Here is an 18,215-nt window from a genome sequence, read left to right on the forward strand (position 1 = left end):
TCGCACATGACGATTATTTAGAACTTTCCTTTTAGAAGACACACGTACGCGTAACCGCCGATAATTCCATGCCATTTACATGCGTAGAAGAGTTCGATCAACGGATTATCATGGCCGTTCCCCATATCGGTCCGATCTCGCGAATCCAGATTGTCATCGGCGCGGATCACAATTAATTCACGTATCTCATCGGTCATGACGATCACGTAGCTCTCGACGACGCGCGCGTTTGCTTTACCGCGATCCTGACGAAGGCTGGTGGGGCATCCGCTCGTATCCCCCGTGCATCCACCAATGGGTCCGACTCGTTCCATACCCCCGTATCAAAGTACCCACCCATCCCATCGTCCTGCATGTGCTTTGCGGTATAAAAGCTATTGCGCCGGTAAGGACAACCAGCCTCGTACAAAAAGTTGGTGCCTCGAGATCGGTGGAAGTGAGCCGCTTAACTATCGGGATTTCCCGTTAAAGACTGCTCAAGCGCGAGAAGGCCGGTAGATCTCTGGTCAAACGTGTGACGGGGGTAAAGAAGAGATCGTTACGAAAGATCGGATTAAAATCAGAGCCAGAATGGCTGGCTGCATTAGCTTTGCTCTGATTGCGATCGCGTCGACGGTCGCGATGGCGGAGTCGAGGGTGATTCCGGCCGAGCCTCGTAAGCGTTGGAAATTAATGTTCTTTTAACTTTAAAGATTAAACAAAGAACATTCTGTATAGTACGGAGATCTCCAAATTTCTCGGATGTAATGTTAATTAATGGTGAAAAAGTAGAACGATAAATGTGTCGAGCAATAGATACCGACATTTCAAATATAAGTGACAATAATTATTCAAGTTCTATCAATAGGCCCAAAGGCATAAGATTATTTTCTCAAGAACAAAGCTGAAAATTGATAAACTGTATGATACTTTGATTATAATCACCCTTTTAACTTTACAGTTTCCATCACGTTGGATGCTTACGGCAACCCTGTAATGTTCCTGAGGGAGAAGAGGGCGGCCCTACGCCCTTATCCGCACAGGACTATGATGTTCGCCGGTTACTACAGACCGATACGTCGCACGAGTAACGGCGGCCAGGCGACGGGCGTGTTCGCGCAAGGAAACGCGGTGAGCGGCGAGGCCTTCTTCGGCGACGTGCACGCGCCGCATTTCAAGGACGGCCCGGAACCGATCGAGGAGCCGGAAGTGTCCAGCGCCGAGGCGCAGGCGGCGCCCGAAGAAGAGCAGGAACACGAGTATCATCGCCATCATCACGAGGAGGAGCAGCACCACCACCACGACGAGGAGGAACAGCTCCATCGCGACGAGCCGCATTATCATCATCATCATCATCATCAGGATTCTCTGGTCCCTCAGGTACGATGATCTCGCGAGGTTTACATTCGATTGTACATGCAAAAATTAATTTTAAATACAATAATAAACGTATGACGACCGGAATCCTAAAACCCAGATAGCACACGTAGTTGTATGAATATGCTCCTGGAGAGCAGATATTCTTAATTTCAGAATATTCCACAAGCGAATATTCTGTCAATATATATATAAATTAATACAATTAAAAATATATACTTATAAAAATAATATTCCTGACTATAATTATTTTATTATGCAATTATAGTTTCAAATACTACATAATTTTCTATCAGTGTGGAATATTCCAAATATTCTTGAAGAATATTCTGAAAATGTTCATAGGGGTGTCTTATGCTATCTGGGAATAAGAGTATACCCGGCGAGAAATGACTCGTCAATCGATGTCGAAACGATGTTGAATCGACATCGACGCCGTCAAATTGACGTCGAATCGACGGTGTTTCGACGAATTATTTCTCACTGGGTGGTGGGTGCCTATAATCTATTGCAAAGTCTACTTCAGATGCCTGATTAAAATTACGAGATTAGTCCATGCTCCTACTTTTCACATGTTGACGAAAAATTTGATAAATGTTTCTCTATGGAGTGCACAGATTTTTGTAATACCCATACAGGGACACCATGAATCGGATCAGATTCCGCTGACCACAGAGATTGCGCAACCGACAGAAAAGCCGATCACGGCCACGGTGGTGTCTGCAGTCCGACCGAAGGTGCATCATAGCAAGAAAACGCATAAGACGCCCATAACTGTCGACGCCGACGACGATGACGAGGACGATGCGGACGAGGAAGACGATGAACCGGCCGTGCCGTTCGTACCTTTTAAGGGCAACAGACGTCGTCAGGGTTATCCCCATCTAAACAACTTCTTTCCCATGGTCTTCAGCTTCCCGAGACTGGCTACTCGCGCCGGGTCCTCTGGATCTCTTCCTGGTGCCATCACCGCCATTGCGAATAGTTACTCCACAGGAAAAGGCGGAGTCGCTAGCTCGGTAGCAACTGCCTACGGCGGGTCTCCAACCGGGTAAGTTATCTTTCACTTTCCATTGATTATCTCCATGAAGAAACACGTTGAAAGATAAATTACTGTAATTAATTGATTGTGTTGGAAGATTCTGTTAAATTGTCGAGAGCATTTTGGATGCATTGAATTACTTGTAGCATTTGCAGGGAGCAACTACCTCTGTTCAAGCAATCGTTATAAACAGTAAGAACAAATATGTAAGCAAATTTATAAAAATTCATATATTTTTGTTAGGAAGAAACGACGCCCGCAGCCATACAAGGAATAATTCCTAAAACGATGGATGTTAGTGACGAGTTGAACAGCTGAGTCCGCCTGGGTGTTTTTAAGATGAAGATACAATCTTTGGATTTCTTGCACGTTCTCTTGGAACAAATTTACTATGAACGAAATTAAAGATTTTTTAAGTAATCTTTCAAATCTAAGAGTTTACTTAAAGAAGTTAAAAGTTTCATTAGGAAATTTTGGGGTAATTTTGGACACTTAGAGTAATTTTTAGATAGCCAAGCGTGTCGAAGTTCCCGCTAGAGGGCCGCGCGGCATAGCACTTTCTCGTAAGAAGACAACCACACGCGGTATTATAAATTGTATACTTTTCAACATTTTTAAAGTTTTCTTTTATATTCTTAAAGTGCGTTTTAAGTTTACCTTAAATAAAAGTTTAAAGTGTCCAAGGTTACTTTTCATATTTTTTATTTTTCTAAAGTAAAATTTTGAGATTTTCTAAAGTATATTTTCCCAAAGGTTATTCATGTAATCGTCACGTCTTTTTACATGTTTTGTTAAATATTTGTCACATCTCAGACATCTAAAGAGAAATTAATATCAAGTTAGACGCGGAAGTATTTTCGAGAAACTAGTTTAGAAAGACGCTGGGCTTGTCCGACATTATGCAATTTATTACGTAAAATACTTTGTTAATGTTAAGTAGACCTACGCAAATTTGCAATCTTTCAATATTTAGACTACACCGAGTTTTAAATTATTGCTGTGCTGCTTTGTATTAAACTTCAGACAGATTGTAATTGTTCGATTTAGCGAATCTTAGGTAATTTGTTTCAATTTACATCCAAAGTAATACGTACGGTTACTTTTTAAATAATTCAATATATTTTAGCCTCTTCTTCGTGGCATACATTACAACCGTAATTTATAATAACATACAAAGAATTCACACTAGCATAATCCACAATTATATTTATCTGTATCACAACTTATATTTTTATCTTATATTTTTATGTAGACAAGGAACACTGTAATTAAACGTCCACACGATAGTCGCCTGAAATCTAAAGCTCGTAAAAACTTAACGAGCTCGTGAAGAATCCGGAATCTCATGAAATTGATTTATGTATAATGAATTTGCCAATTAAAATAAATATACCTGATATATTCTCTATACTCATTAGTTTACTGAAGAAATAATATTGAATATTTTATAGTAAATATTTTTATAGAATTAAAAGTATTAAAATAAAAGCAGTATTAAATTATTTACGCCTTCTGGATTTCTAAATTGTATATTATACTATTATTTTACGACACATAAGTGTGTAATATGCTCATTTGTTATTCGTATAAAACTCACAGCAATGACAAATACAAACTTTAATGTACGAGAGTCATTTGAAAAGTTGTTAGAATGAAGTAGATCAGCTTCCTTTATCTTTTTATAATTATTTTTAGTTTTCAACATAATTTCGTTTTATACAGGGTGTCCCGGTAGAAGCTGGCAATCTCTCGTAAACATGTAGAGTACGCGAAGAGAATTTTCTCTTAAAATTTACCCTGAAAATTGTGTAATCGTGAGAGAACATGGCACTCCGAAGAACTTTATGAGTTTTCTGAAAATTTACCATACATTTTACTAGTAAAATATATACTAATTGTAAGTATAATTGCTAAATAAAAACTCTCATAAAATTCTTCGAAATGCCGTGTTGTCCCGCGAATACACGATTTTCAGGATAAATTTTAAAGGGAAAATTCTCTCCATGTAAATAAGATGCACCGGTTTAAAAGTGTTGGATTAGAAAGGACAAAAGTGGCTCTTTTTCTGGCTCTCGACATGGTATCAAAAAATTGATTCCTTCTGAGAATTTTTTAAATGATCCACGTATGATTCAAGGAGAATTCAAAATCTCACAATGAAATTCATTTTTATATAAACTTTTCGATAAAAAATAAACACTGTTTTGTACAATCAACAATCTACGCAACTTTTTCATTGTAAGTGGTAATTTAGTACCTAGATACAATAAGATGTATGAAGATACTAAGGATAAAAGACTTCTTTCTGCCCTCTGAATTTCTAAATATAGATAATTTATACTGTATTATGACGGTTGTAGAATTTGTGCATGTTATTTATGTAAAGCTTGTAAAATATACACTTGGATGCATGATGTAACATCGAACGTAAATATAAGCACATAATCCGCGGTTGAGACACATTTATTATCAACGTGCATTCTAAAAACCACCCGTGACTAATTACGCGCTGCATTTTAAATTTTATGCAAAGTAGCGTGTATTATTAATGCTCAGTAATAAATTAATAATAAAAAAACAATTGTATATGTATAACGAATAATGACAAATGTCATGAAGAAGCATGTGAAGTCAAACCCTGACATTTTATCCTTATTAAATTTAACCGTATGTGTATAGCTCATAAAAACTCGGTCTACACCATAGAGATATAAGAATAGAGTGCGCGAGTGAACTAAAAAAGCGATATAGTAATAGTAAGAGAAAGTTACAAAAAGGCCCCTTCTGTCTTTATCTTTGCCAGTCTTTGCGCGCAGCTGGTTACGCCATAGCCTATGACTCGCGCATTCTATTCTTATATCTCTATGGTCTAAACAGAGATCTACAACTTCAAAGCATCAGTAATTTCCTGAATAAATTTGCACAAGGTAATTTTTTATTGGGACATTTGCTTTATAACGATACAGATGAATCGTTTAAGAAATTTTAGTAACAAAGAAATGGCGTCAAGTTTATTTCGAGATGTTTTCCCCATTGATTTTCAAGGAAAGAAAAATGATCATCAGTTAATTAAATGCTCTGATAAATATAAATTTATAAAATGGACTGTTGCGAAAGCAGAAAGATGCTACGCCTCGCGAATAATTTAAAGGCGCGAATTGTTCACGCCTATTGGACAAATAGTGTCTCGAGTGGATTGAGGTAGAAGTCTGGAAATTTGTGGGGTCACCTTGCACTTCTTGTGCAAGATTGTAATCGTTCGTCTTTGGAAGGAATAATGTATGAATGTTGCGCATATAATACAGTTCCACCGTCGGAAGTTCCAAATTTAAGGGTGATGTAACTTTTAAAACGACTTTGTTTGGACACGATGCAAAAACGACGCGAATTGTGCGAGTATATCTTTATCTTCCTAACCCGAACGAATCAAAATACTTCTGCGATTCCTATGGAACATAAATGGCGAAATACACATAACACGAATGAGAGTTTGTACTTTAAGGTAGTTATTTCGTAAAATATATATAATCATTTATATGAGAATTGTGTCAAATTTTTACAGTTTATTATTTACATTAATACGTGCAAAATAATACTAATTAAATTAAAATTGACCGTCTTAAAGTTCTAAAAAAAATGTTAAAGTTTGCTATGTTACACGAAATATTACGTGTAAAACACATTAAAAATGTTATTACACGTAACAATATAATTCGTTGTAATATTATTATATTACACATGAAATATTATTTACACATATTATGTGTTAAAATATCAATATTTGCGTTTGCAAATACAAATAATGGTACATTTTACTTTTTTAAGCTTAACGGTGAGATTCGTGTGTATGAGAAACAAATATGTTATAAAGTAAAATAGAACAAATAACTGAAAAAAACTGAAAAATTATAAGAATTATGTAGTAGACATGAGCGTAGTGTAAGAGATGTGGCAACAGCACCTCAATATTGTATCAAGATATATCATTGTAATAATTGAATGCTGGTTCCTGTCTGGAAGCAACTTTTGAGCATTACTGTCGCGAAACAACTATCTTAATTATGTTAATAATTTCGTTCCACATTAGAATAGAATAGCAATGGGAATTCCCATCTGTGAGTGGAGCTTCGAAGTATTTGCTAATTGGAGAAATGTCTGAAGCAAATTTGTACACGATTTACATACGTCATCGGAATATTTTCTAATTTTACCTATGTGATAATATACCTTGGTATTCATGTCTCCGACTTTACTTACAATATCTTCAAGGTTGCAGCCCACAATGCATGTTTAAAATCCCGAATATAAGTCTTCGAAACGTCTTTTGTAGCACACTGTATCCAAAAAGCCATCTAAATATTTCAAAAACCGTTCTAAATCATTAAAAAAAACAATTTTATAAGAATGAAGAAATATGAGAACTAAAAATAAAAATATTATTTTAAAGCATTTTCAAATAACCTGTTAACAAAGCTCTACTTTAAAGTCAATCGATAATTTAGAGTATAAAGATTCAAAACCCAAAAGAAAACGTGCTTAAATAGATTCTCGAACATAAAAAAAAACTGAGTTGTCAGTAATAGTGGGTTAACTGAGTACTTAGTCGGGAATCCCGAAGTGTATTCGTTCATCGACCTAAGACTGTGAAGTCCCGAGAAAAATCAAGGTCATTACTTGATCGCTGATGTATCTCCTAATAGGCAAGCAAGATTTCACGGTTCTTTAAGCCGTCCATTCCGGTACCCGTGTGTAATTAACGTTGGACAATAAATGTCATCTAAAGGCGATTATATACGTACGACGACAGTTTGAGAAATGGTGTTTTGAATATTTAGTTATGCAACTGCGTATTGTAAGAAGATGGAAAGGGTCAGAAACGAGTTTTCACCTTCGTATCCCGGATGCTGGATTTTGTAATATCAACTTCTCTCGTTGCTCTTCCTAAAGATGGAATCCATCTGGTACATAGCAATTTTACATGAATGTCTTGTTTCTACAATTTTCATCGCGCGATTCTATCAAAATAACGAGGGTATCAAGAATGTCGTATTCTGACGAGGATAAAATATTCCAAAATAATGCGGACAGTGTGTCGGGCATTAATTACGCGCCAAAATTGGTACTCGCGTCTTCCTTCGTAGAAATCTTTATTGTTGTAGCCACGCCAATCGTTGAACTCTCTTCAATATGTCCACGATTTTTTGTCTGCCTTTTAAAAAACATCAGACAGAAACTTCACCTGTTTATACTCTTCAACTTGGACCATTAATTCTAACACAACTGTGTGTTTTTTTGGACTCCACTATTAAAACAAATTGACACGATTACCTTTGTCAGCGGTTGCCAAATGTTTTTAGCTTTATTATATTTTAAGAAGGCATTATCTTAATATTACATTCCTGTAAGAGGTTTTGAATTATTTAAGTACAAATTATTAATTTATAAAAATTCGAATTACTTTCGCTTAACTATTTAACAATTAGCTTAGAAGTTTAGCTGCCGTCAAGTCGATGTACAATAATTACCGTAAGCTAAGTAATCATTAATTGAAAATTGTAAATCAATATTAATAAATTAATTAATCGCTGTTGGTAAAAAGACTTTTATTGGTAATGGACCTGCATGTCTTCGCGCTATTTTCTCTTAACAGTTTGGGAACCAATGACGAAGGCGATCCATCAAGCGATACTGCTGGATCGGATCATCCGTTGGGACTTGTCGCAAAACGACGTTCCATCGAGTGAGCAGGAAGTCGTCCCAGGGACACAGCGCCAGCGGGCGCATAATCGGTCCCACAACGACAAAGAAAAGGCTCGTTTTGTTTGTGCTAATGATATACGGCTGATTCGACGCGGCCGAAACTCCGTTTCGTATCTGTGCGTAAACGCGCGGCGTCGGGATATCCCGGAACACGGACGGGACCCTGTATATAAAGACTGCTTGGCCGATTTTCTCATCGTCATTTGGCACTGAATATCCTCGGCAGCGCGTGCAGTATCGGCAGAATGTCAAGGATCGCGATCCTCTTGCTCGTTGCGCTGCTCGTTGCAGTTGCAGTAGCACTTCCGGCGCACGCACCACAATCTCAAGGTAAAGACGAAAAATCGGCTGTCGCTCGCGAAAGTGTTGTGGGAAATGTAGGTTATTATGTTATCAATTTTTCACCCGGCTCGTATCCAGATTGTAAGATCATCGGAAATGCTAATGTCTTCAAAAGTGTTTCGTGTCATCCTGTAGATTCGACGGTTCTTGGAGACGGCCAGAGATTTCTTTCCAAAACGCAGCGTTGCATGCGTTAATTTGTCATGCGGTTTCGATTCGTCCGAGCTTCTAATTGAACAGGTTGACTTTAACGAACGAGGCACATTGTACGTTGATTGACAGAAAATCAGTTTATCTGCTTTTTATGGTGACATTGACATTATGAATATCTCGTGATTCATTTACGTGATTACATGCTCCGCTCGTTGGCAAAATTGTTGTGGTTGAAATTTCTGGTAGAATCTGATATATTGAATTATACATTAATAAACAAATTGCAATTAGTAGAGGAAAGTTTCCTATTATGAGATAGGCCTCTAATATGAGATAGCAGGTTTTCAATATCAAAATTTCCTGACGAATCTTTGTTAACAACGACTGCACGATTTAACAATGAATTTTCCACTAAACAGATTTTATTCCTGGTAGAATCAACAGATGATGTCTATTATTTTAGCAAAAACCCTGCTATCTCATATTAGAAGCTTATCTTATAATAAGGGACTTTCCTATCTTATTTAATTATTTTTTAAATGAACTGAACCAGATAGTCTAAATTCTTTTTTTTATTTGTCCGTTCGAGCGTTATTTCCGGTTGTCATGCGCAAATCCCATTTGACAAACCCTGTATAATAAAAAGCGGGGAATATTACTTCCAATGTAAATACGATTATTACATATAGTTATTCGAAATTTTACTTGTGGGTGTTATTGCAATATTTATATATAGTACACGTTACCAAATTAAAAGCTCGTTTTGGTTTATGACAACCATATCATAAGTTGCATGGACCAACATTGTGTCTATGAGAACTATAATAACTATAATAACTATAATAACTAAATAACTATAAGTAATACATTGTTAGGTCAGTCATAACTTACGTAGTTGGAAGAATTATAAATATGCGGTTGTACCTCCTAAAATGGCTATAAATTATAGTGAGATTGTGGTAACTGCAACCATTTTTTTCCTGTCAGTGTATAGAGCTCACTGACAGCGGCAGATTTTATTGCTGCCTTACCATTTGTATGTACTTCCTATATCCTTGCATTTTAATATCCTGTAGCTCTAAATACACGTAATAAATACCTTGTTAAAATTTCTTCAGATCTGCTAAGGGTAAACGGAGCAGCAGCACCGGAGCCCGCTCGTCTTAAACGCGCCTATGGCGGATACGGCGGCGGATACGGCGGCGGATTCGGCGGCGGATTCGGTGGTTATCACGGTCATCGTGGAGGATCACATTATCCCGGGGGATCGCATTATCCCGGAGGATCACATTATCCCGGAGGATCACATTATCCCGGAGGATCACATTATCCCGGAGGATTCGGGCACCGAGGACACGGTGGTTTCGGCGGAGGCGGATGCAGGGGAGGATGCGGGGGAGGATCTCACTATCCCGGCTTCGCTAACAGCGGGGCCAATGCCGGTTCAATAAGCACGCCGTTTGGCAGTGGCTCCTTCGCGCACTCGTTTGCCAATTCTGGGTAAATATCGCGAACCGATTAATTGTGTCGAAGGACCTTCAATGTATCGACGTCATTGGAAAGATCTTACGAATAATTGTAAGATGTAGAAAAAAAGTCTTTGATATAATCTCGTAATATCTGATACATTGATCTCAAGACATTTCTGTCATAGTGTGATAAAATTGTTTATTGACACGTAACAATGCGGTTTGATTACAGTGGATATGGACGATGAGGAACATAAAGAACCGACTATCATTGAGAATGGACTTACGTTACGATAAATTGTTTTGTGCTCTTATTGTATGGATAAACGCTCGTACTTTAACGCGGAATAAATTTATTTAAACAAAATGTAAAATCCGCCTGTCTGATTTGTCCCAATCAATTAATCACGTAAATTGCAGCTAATGTAGTAATTTGTCATTACGTTTTGCACAGTTTCAATTTAATTATTAGATGTTCTACTTTGTTTCGCTTTATCGAGTTTTGATTAATAAATAATTCAGATTCACCGATCGCAGCCTTTACCGCTCAATTTAATCAGTCGTCGAATATCCACGATCGCGAATCGCGTTTATGGTAGTTTTAAGCGTAGAAATGTGACAGCCATTGAAAGGGATTGTCATTCTGTGCAAATTCGAGAGCAGCTCGTCAGACGTCACTGGCAATTCTCCTGTTCATAATCAAATTAAGTATATTCTACTTGGAAAATATTGGAGGAAAATCTCCTATTATGAGATAGGCTCCTGATATGAGACAGCGGGGTTTCTACTAAATTAATAGGCATCGTCTGTTGATTCCACCATGAATCGGTTGCTCTTGGAGCGAAACCTGTTTAGTGGAAAATTTATTTTTGAATTGTGTATTTGTTGCGAAAAGAGATTTGTGATTGAATTTGGGTATTGAAAACCTGCTATCTCATATTAGAAGCCTATCTCATAATACGAAACTTTCCTCTAATATTCTATACGTAACCGATATTTAAACGACAGAAAAGGTACTGTTGCTCTCAGTAATACGAAATGCAATTGTATCTAATTCCACAGCATAATCGCGCGCATCTATGCACGGCGATATGTTCGTTTATTCCTCGCCGGATGTTTCCGTCAAATGTTTTGGCAAACGTTGCACACGCAAGTGCCTTTGTTCATGCACGACTATAAAACGACCTCGTCTATTAGACGGTCTCACAACAGTAGAGTTTCCCTTAGCGAATCAAGAAAGTTCCACGTGCAAGCGAAACATAAAGATGAAGTCTTTCGCAATTATATTTGCCGCCTTTGCGGTCGGAGTAAGTTTCTGAAGTTGAAGTTTACTGAAAATGTGTCCTCGATTTGTCATCCGAAAATTTAGGTCTTACTTGTATTATATGCGTGTAATTTCGTTACAATATGTTACACTTTGGTTACTAAAAAAATTTTTAGTATATACACGTATACACGTGTGTAAATATGCTGGAATAAAAATTTCGCTTTCAGGCACAGTGCCGCACGGTCTCGCTCTCGAACGCAAGAGACACAGGTAGGACTTGCATGTTTCGCATTTGCGTTTCACATTAGAGACTAAATACTCACGTACGACAATCATTATCGAGCCGGTTAGAGAGTGTTGTGTGACTGTTTGAATTTAACAGACGAGGAAATTCCCGTAAACACGCCGGAGCAACTAAAAGAGCTGGTTGCATTGTATGAGGAGAACTTCGAGAAGCTCGTGAACTTCGCCATAAAAATGGGCAAAAACGAGGATGACAATAAGCAAAAGGTCCGACAATACGCTGTAACGTAACTCCAACGATACAAATTGTTTGCACATTGTTAATTAATGAGCGATCTGTCATTAGGGAAAAGTCTGCTAGTATGAGATAACCTTCTAATATGAGATAGCAGGTTTTCAACATCCAAATTCAATTGTACACGATCTAACAATAAATTCTCCACTAAACAGATCTCACTCCAATGGCAATAAATTCATGGTGGGACCAACAGACGACGCCTGTTAATTTAGTAGAACCCCGTTGTCTCATATTAGGAGTCTGCCTCATAACAGATGACTTTCCTCTATCGACTACATTTAAATGTTGCATTTTAGATACAATTTCTAAATCAGCTTAGCTCGCTTATCGAACAACTCGTCCAAGGACAATCGAGGGTGAGAAATGTGCATACTAAGCTTGACAACGATACAGATTCTCTCTTACAGGCATCAATGAGGAACGTAAATAATAATGTAGATAACGTAAAAGAGCTAATCAATATGATGAAGAAGATTGATATTGTCTCTCAAGACGGGGAGATTACTGATGAGCATATTCGCATCAGTAAGTAATTGCAGATCTTGGTCGAGATACGCCTCGACCGTCAAGTTTGTTAATATTGAGAAGTCTGAATATTTAAAAGAAATATAAAGTTATATGCCGAAAAAGGGAAGAGACGGTTCATGTTTTAAAATGAATTGCAGAACGGGCCGCCGAAGGATACGAAGCCGCGTCTTTCGCAACGGAAGAACGGATGACTAATGAGTTAATTGATATTCAACGTCAGGTGGCGCAAATTCGAAAATATTTAGACAAGTTATGCAAGTAAGAGAGTAAATATAATTATAAGAAATGCGTCACTCTAACGTCACCAGCTAATTCATTAATTTCGACATTTCAGAAAACATCCGACGTCGACAGCCATTTTTGAAGTGAATTCCGATGACGACATTTCTTCCATTGAACAGTTAAATAAAGTAGCGATTATGTGAAATAGACGCTCTAAAACAGAGCCTAATACACATTAATATATTAAAGTTCCGATGTAATGTACGAATGCAAATGATTAAATTTTAATGATTTAAAATATATTCCTTCTACAATGTCGAAAGTTGTGAAAGATCTAATGGTATTTTAATAAATACGCTAAAGTCTCTTTGAGCAATTATCAATGTATTACTTTGTATTTAGGCTATAATTAATTAAAACGCGAATAAATGATGTGAACGAAACGAGTAAACAATTATAATAAAATTCTAAACGACGTATATGTATGTTGTCAATATTATTTAATATAAAATTTTATTACAATGTTTCTCGTCTTGTTATTACGCATAAAATATACACCTGCGATATACCGATCTGTTGCTAGATATTGTGTTGAAATGTTTTTCAGCTTCGTCATTTGATACGTTTGGTCGATAAAACGTAGTCGCTGTTGACGACGAAACCCTCGTCGCGACGAAGCAGCTCTTTTGTCATTAATTGGTAAGTTTTTCGTGATTTAAAATCGAACCTGCTGATCGTATTATACGCGTATGAAACGAACAGGAGGCAATGAATTTCGTTTAACATCTCAAACCATTCTTGCACGATGGAATAAATATCGATGATAAAAATTCGCTCTCAAGACCTCCGTATATTCTATTGCACAGTGCACTTCGTCGATCTCTAATTCTTTCAGTGATTTTTTTAAATAATAAAGTGTGCGATTGCTATTTCAATTATTTATCACTATTGCTGTGCTTGTAATTGAGGACTATATTTTTCGGGCCTAATTGGCGTAATTGTGAGAAAGTTACGAATCATCAGTATTTATTTTTATTTATTTAATATCTATATTTCAGAGATAACAAAATCGAAGAAACGGCGATACAACACTTTCTCAGATAAATTAAAATATTAAAATCTTAAAAAATCCTGTAAAATCTGAGAAATCAATTATGTCGATAATTACTAGTTGGCTTGTTTCAATCAATACATTCAGATTTAAAGCGAGACTCATATGCATGCAACGTCAATCACAAGTTAGAAATTAGAGAAGTTAAATTGAGATTCTCCGTAGGCAAGGAAACACACGTGTCGATCATTATCGTAGCATGATCTAATTTAAGGTACTATCGTAGTTCCGATTTTGCCAATTCGAATCATTGTGAAATTGCATTCAAGTGCTATTAAATTCATGCAGAATAAAAACGGGCCAAAATTAGATGTGGAATTTTTCATCGTGACGATCTTCGACAAAAGACTTTCATGTAAAAGTGAAAGACGCGTAAGACTGATGAGACGAATAATATGATGAAATAGAAGAAGTTTCATCTGAGATTCTATCATTTTCCGCATTGCAATTTTGCGAATGAATGTCCTCTTGTGTTTACGGGGGTAATTTTCGAGGCACGTTAAGAACGATTGCGTTATACATATAAAATAATAGTCCCTCACTTAAAGACATGCAAACGTTGAAGTCATGTTGCTCCTTAATTAAACAGAGATACACAATTACGAGTTTTAGTCAAAATAATTGAGCAATTAAAAGTGTGTGCTTGAAAGTTTTCTCGATTTTCCGCACTGTACGTAGCACTGCGTTTCAGCTCATACAACTCCTAAATAAAGCACGAGTTGGCTTGTTTTAGATATAATTTATAATGCGAGTTGTAATAAAGTGAGCTCGTTGTCTAATGGGAAAAGTTTCTACATTTCATCTCGCAAAACGACTATGAAACGTGACCTTTTTATTGTCTCAACCTACAGTAGCAGGTAATACAATAGTAAATGTAACGTGTAATGCATTTGAAGTCTTTGCACTATTTATAACGTGAAATTGTAAGCTATTGCCAGCTCGTCATTGCGCGCTTTGTATCGTAAATCTCAGTTATTTTTCTTTCCATGCAAATTGAATTCTCTTTCTCTATACACGCGGCCCAAGTTACGCGCACATAAATCTACGATTTAGATTCATTGGAATATTACTCGTGCCACGAAAATGCTGATGGAGACGACGGATCAACAAATGTTACAAGGAAATTACGCAAATGCGATCGTAAATAAGAATAACTCGGTTGCACGAGAGAGAAGCGATCTTTTACAAGCAATAATTGACCGTTTACAATTTTCGGCTATAAAATAAAGATTACTGCATCCCCGCACCGTGAATTATTTCTTGTCGATCAATTGACTCGAATCACCTGCATCGGTTCGTGGTAACAGTCTTTCCTAGTTTCATTTCTTTTTCTAAATGGTTAAGCAAACGGAGAGAATTTTTTTTAATTTAGCTTGAAAATCATGTAAGCGTGGGACAACACGCAAAGAAAAAAGTGTCAGATCAACTCTCTTATATCAAATTAACGCGTTTGTTGTTTTGTATATACGCAATAATCTGCAATCTTCTTAGAAGCATTTAATAATCTTACATTCAAACAATATTACAGTCTTATTAAAATACTATAAATTGTCACTTCAAGAATACATATAATAATTTTGACAATAAAATCATTTTAATCATTATAACCATCGATTTGAAAATACACGTAACTTTTTATCCAATATTGTTTCCTTTCCATTCAAGAAAATTATTCTTAGATGATGAGCATACAAAAAAGCGGGGATATTACTTACAATATAAATACAATTATTACTATTATATGTATATAGTTATTCGAAATTTTACTTCTGGTTGTTAGTGCAATATTTATGGTACACCTTACCAAATTAAAAACTTGTTTTGGTTTATGACAACCATATCGTAAGTTGCATGGACCAATATTGTATCTATGAGAACTATAATACATTGTTAGGTCAATCATAACTTACGTAGTTGGAAGAATGATAAAAATGTGGTTGGCTTCTAAAATGACTATAAATTGTAGTGAGATTGTGGTAACTGCAACCATTTTTTCTGTCAGTGTACTATACTTATATAATTTGTTCTCTTTTCTACGTTCTCAAATATTATATATATTTTTATATATCTTTAATGCAAAGTTCTTGTATTTTCCATCTATGGTTCATCATTATTATTACCGAAATTGCGATCAGTTGGAAACTTTCAGTCACTGAACAGAGATGTCTGAGCAACGAAGCGTTACGTCGACTGGGGGGACTAAATCGGGCGTCGGCGCCGGCGCCGGCGCCGAGCGTCGGGCGGGCATAAGCGTTCGTGTCGGCGCGACGCTCATAAAGAGCGTTTCCATATTCCTGACGAGCGGTCGCAGAGCGTCGGCGAACTCCAAGCGTCAGATCTCCACCGTTTCCGACAAGGACGAGTCATCCAGAAGAAGACGTCGCAGAAGGATGCCGGAGGGCGGAGGCGGCAGGAACTCCGCGTACATCGTCAAAGTGATCGAGTCCCTTAAAAAGAAGACGAGATTCTCCAGGCGAGTTCGCGGGGACAATCGCAATGACTCTCGAATTAATTTTTCAGTGTTTTGTTTTGTCATTCTCGACGAGGAGGGACAAACGGAATTGAAATGGACTTAAACCGACGGACAAAAGTTAAATTTGAAACTAGACGATTTACAAAAATGACTTTCTTTAATGGGAATCAAGAGTTATTGTGAATTATATTAATTTATTAGTAGCATAAACGCACATGAAGCGAAAATAAACAACTATTACAAATTATCGTTTAATCTGCCGCTCGGTTTGTTTTTATCAGGGTGGAACTGGATAGTCTCTGCAAACTTTACAAAAAGTTAACTACTAATTCCAGCCAACAAGTTGTGCGATCGATGTCTATCGGCAGAAGGCCACAGTCGAGGCCGGCAGTCGAGGTAATTATGTGACATGCAATTGAAAAAGTTGGCTGTGTTGAAACAGAGTAAAACAGTATACAGGTTATTAATTGATGCGAATTACGTTGAAAAATTGTTTTAAACTCACATTACTTAGGGAATCGATAGAAATATATTTCGAGAGCTCCTGCACAATACTTTTCACGTGATCACGGAAGACACCTTGGTAGAGCGTTTGTTCTGTTGTTGGGATCGAGAGATCGAGGGTGCCATCAGACTCGAGCCGTGGATCATGGGACTCGACGTGTTTTTACGGGGTGGCCTACGTGACAAGATCGTCTTCTGCTTTCATGTGTACGACCTAAACAACGACGGATACATCACGAAAGACGAAATCTTTCAGTTGCTCAAGTAAAAAGCGATTAATAGCCTATTACTCTGATGTAGTCATATCCGTTTTACTCGTAGTCGTAAAGTGTTTTTGTAATTTCGTAGAAATTGCCTGATAAAGCAGCCCGGTGAGGAAGATCCGGACGAAGGGGTAAAAGACTTGTCGGAGCTGGCCCTGAAGAAGCTCGATGTCGATCACGATGGAAAAATATCGTTTCGAGATTACGAGACGGCGGTCAAAGAGGAGCCGCTATTACTGGAAGCCTTCGGACAGTGTTTACCCACTGAAGAAACCTGTGCAGGTTTCTTGGCGACTCTTCAACCCTGAAAGCGTGCACGGGATTGGCTACAGTAAATGTTTTGCGTAATAAACTTTTTTTTAAATAAAAGACGAACAATCGACCATTATGAATCACAATATGAAGATTACACCCGTGCCGTTTCTTTCTCCAAAGGACTTGTTATTGTTGCACTACAATTTATCAATAAGCGCAGTTGCGATACGTGGAAATAGGTCAGCTCGATTGCATCCTTGTATGTGTAATCGAGCAGAAAATACATCAATTGCTATAACAGTTGAAATAATTGTTAAAACCCCTCTGTTCATTTCGAGAGCGTGTTCACGCAGTTAATGATCGATGAAAAACAGATGACTGGTTGGGCGATTGCGACATGTTATCGGAAGTATCGAACGTTATTGGGGTATTGACTTCTTAATCAAAATTGGTATTAATCACTTCTTTTGCATATAAATTTAAAAGTATGCGATAAACATTCTAACATATATACTTATAATTCTATACGTATAATTCTAGTTGAATAATATAAATTTTATATCGGTTTATATTGCGGTATTATGAATGTAGTTTATCATATACTTTATTATTTAATTTTATCATGTAAATTAGATCGCAACATTTAGAAAAATAACGCACATGTTAAATTAGCTTTGCTTTTGAATAATTATCGAGGTCTTTACATTACACCAGAGTTTAAATTCTGATAGAATCTCGCAATTTTCTTACTGTTCCAGTATCGTCCATGAGTTTATGCTCGTGTCTAGTACATAAAAATAATCGATCGATATCATTTTAATTAATGATTGTCTATATGAGCGGCGTGCGGATAAAAGATAGAGACGGCCGTAAACCAAAAATGATAAACAATCAATCTCAATATTAAATTCAATATTGAGCGTAGATGA

At 37.0% G+C, this 18,215-nt stretch overlaps 4 protein-coding genes across 10 annotated transcripts; all 4 read left to right on the forward strand.

Annotated features, from left to right (window-relative positions):
• The first annotated feature begins 570 nt into the window (after nucleotides 1-570).
• Nucleotides 571-2,675, forward strand: LOC105564790 (SKI family transcriptional corepressor 2). The gene is made up of 4 exons (XM_012017460.1): nucleotides 571-655; nucleotides 941-1,359; nucleotides 1,995-2,407; nucleotides 2,642-2,675. The coding sequence occupies exons 1-4, from the start codon at nucleotides 571-573 to the stop codon at nucleotides 2,673-2,675; spliced, it is 951 nt and encodes a 316-aa protein (XP_011872850.1).
• Nucleotides 2,676-8,326: 5,651 nt separating this feature from the next.
• Nucleotides 8,327-10,496, forward strand: LOC105564791 (glycine-rich cell wall structural protein-like). Its single transcript, XM_012017461.1, has 3 exons — nucleotides 8,327-8,488; nucleotides 9,772-10,153; nucleotides 10,355-10,496. Exons 1-3 carry the CDS (start codon nucleotides 8,404-8,406, stop codon nucleotides 10,368-10,370), a joined length of 483 nt encoding a protein of 160 aa, XP_011872851.1. The 5' UTR covers nucleotides 8,327-8,403; the 3' UTR covers nucleotides 10,371-10,496.
• Nucleotides 10,497-11,233: 737 nt separating this feature from the next.
• Nucleotides 11,234-13,159, forward strand: LOC105564792. 6 transcript variants are annotated; one of them, XM_012017464.1, is made up of 6 exons: nucleotides 11,234-11,429; nucleotides 11,772-11,914; nucleotides 12,227-12,286; nucleotides 12,338-12,455; nucleotides 12,596-12,716; nucleotides 12,793-13,159. In XM_012017464.1, the coding sequence occupies exons 1-6, from the start codon at nucleotides 11,249-11,251 to the stop codon at nucleotides 12,881-12,883; spliced, it is 714 nt and encodes a 237-aa protein (XP_011872854.1). In that variant the 5' UTR covers nucleotides 11,234-11,248; the 3' UTR covers nucleotides 12,884-13,159. The 6 variants fall into 6 exon arrangements, with proteins under 6 accessions (XP_011872854.1, XP_011872855.1, XP_011872852.1 ...); XM_012017465.1 differs by having other exon boundaries at nucleotides 11,772-11,899; XM_012017467.1 differs by adding an exon at nucleotides 11,617-11,659 and having other exon boundaries at nucleotides 11,299-11,429; nucleotides 12,227-12,455.
• Nucleotides 13,160-15,737: 2,578 nt separating this feature from the next.
• Nucleotides 15,738-17,599, forward strand: LOC105564794 (EF-hand calcium-binding domain-containing protein 1). 2 transcript variants are annotated; one of them, XM_012017470.1, is made up of 4 exons: nucleotides 15,738-16,264; nucleotides 16,546-16,660; nucleotides 16,779-17,032; nucleotides 17,117-17,599. In XM_012017470.1, exons 1-4 carry the CDS (start codon nucleotides 15,954-15,956, stop codon nucleotides 17,337-17,339), a joined length of 903 nt encoding a protein of 300 aa, XP_011872860.1. In that variant the 5' UTR covers nucleotides 15,738-15,953; the 3' UTR covers nucleotides 17,340-17,599. The 2 variants fall into 2 exon arrangements, with proteins under 2 accessions (XP_011872860.1, XP_011872861.1); XM_012017471.1 differs by having other exon boundaries at nucleotides 16,881-17,032.
• The last annotated feature ends 616 nt before the right edge of the window (nucleotides 17,600-18,215 follow it).

This window comes from Vollenhovia emeryi, unplaced genomic scaffold (genome assembly GCF_000949405.1).
Source record: "Vollenhovia emeryi isolate VEMERY1.0 unplaced genomic scaffold, V.emery_V1.0 DF939159.1, whole genome shotgun sequence".
In the NCBI taxonomy this organism is placed as follows: domain Eukaryota; kingdom Metazoa; phylum Arthropoda; class Insecta; order Hymenoptera; family Formicidae; genus Vollenhovia; species Vollenhovia emeryi.

What these genes read in the sequence shown, in the direction of transcription:
- LOC105564790 (XM_012017460.1), top strand. Translation starts at nt 571, where the DNA reads ATGGCTGGCTGCATTAGCTTTGCTCTGATTGCGATCGCGTCGACGGTC. An exon ending in GGTGATTCCGGCCGAGCCTC is followed by an intron (nt 656 to 940) that starts GTAAGCGTTGGA and finishes TTAACTTTACAG; the next exon opens with TTTCCATCACGTTGGATGCT. An exon ending in TACGGCGGGTCTCCAACCGG is followed by an intron (nt 2,408 to 2,641) that starts GTAAGTTATCTT and finishes TATTTTTGTTAG; the next exon opens with GAAGAAACGACGCCCGCAGC.
- LOC105564791 (XM_012017461.1), top strand. Translation starts at nt 8,404, where the DNA reads ATGTCAAGGATCGCGATCCTCTTGCTCGTTGCGCTGCTCGTTGCAGTT. An exon ending in GCACGCACCACAATCTCAAG is followed by an intron (nt 8,489 to 9,771) that starts GTAAAGACGAAA and finishes AAATTTCTTCAG; the next exon opens with ATCTGCTAAGGGTAAACGGA.
- LOC105564792 (XM_012017462.1), top strand. Translation starts at nt 11,249, where the DNA reads ATGTTTTGGCAAACGTTGCACACGCAAGTGCCTTTGTTCATGCACGAC. An exon ending in AAAAGGTCCGACAATACGCT is followed by an intron (nt 11,915 to 12,226) that starts GTAACGTAACTC and finishes GTTGCATTTTAG; the next exon opens with ATACAATTTCTAAATCAGCT. An exon ending in TGATGAGCATATTCGCATCA is followed by an intron (nt 12,456 to 12,595) that starts GTAAGTAATTGC and finishes AATGAATTGCAG; the next exon opens with AACGGGCCGCCGAAGGATAC.
- LOC105564794 (XM_012017470.1), top strand. Translation starts at nt 15,954, where the DNA reads ATGTCTGAGCAACGAAGCGTTACGTCGACTGGGGGGACTAAATCGGGC. An exon ending in AAGAAGACGAGATTCTCCAG is followed by an intron (nt 16,265 to 16,545) that starts GCGAGTTCGCGG and finishes TGTTTTTATCAG; the next exon opens with GGTGGAACTGGATAGTCTCT. An exon ending in GAAATCTTTCAGTTGCTCAA is followed by an intron (nt 17,033 to 17,116) that starts GTAAAAAGCGAT and finishes GTAATTTCGTAG; the next exon opens with AAATTGCCTGATAAAGCAGC.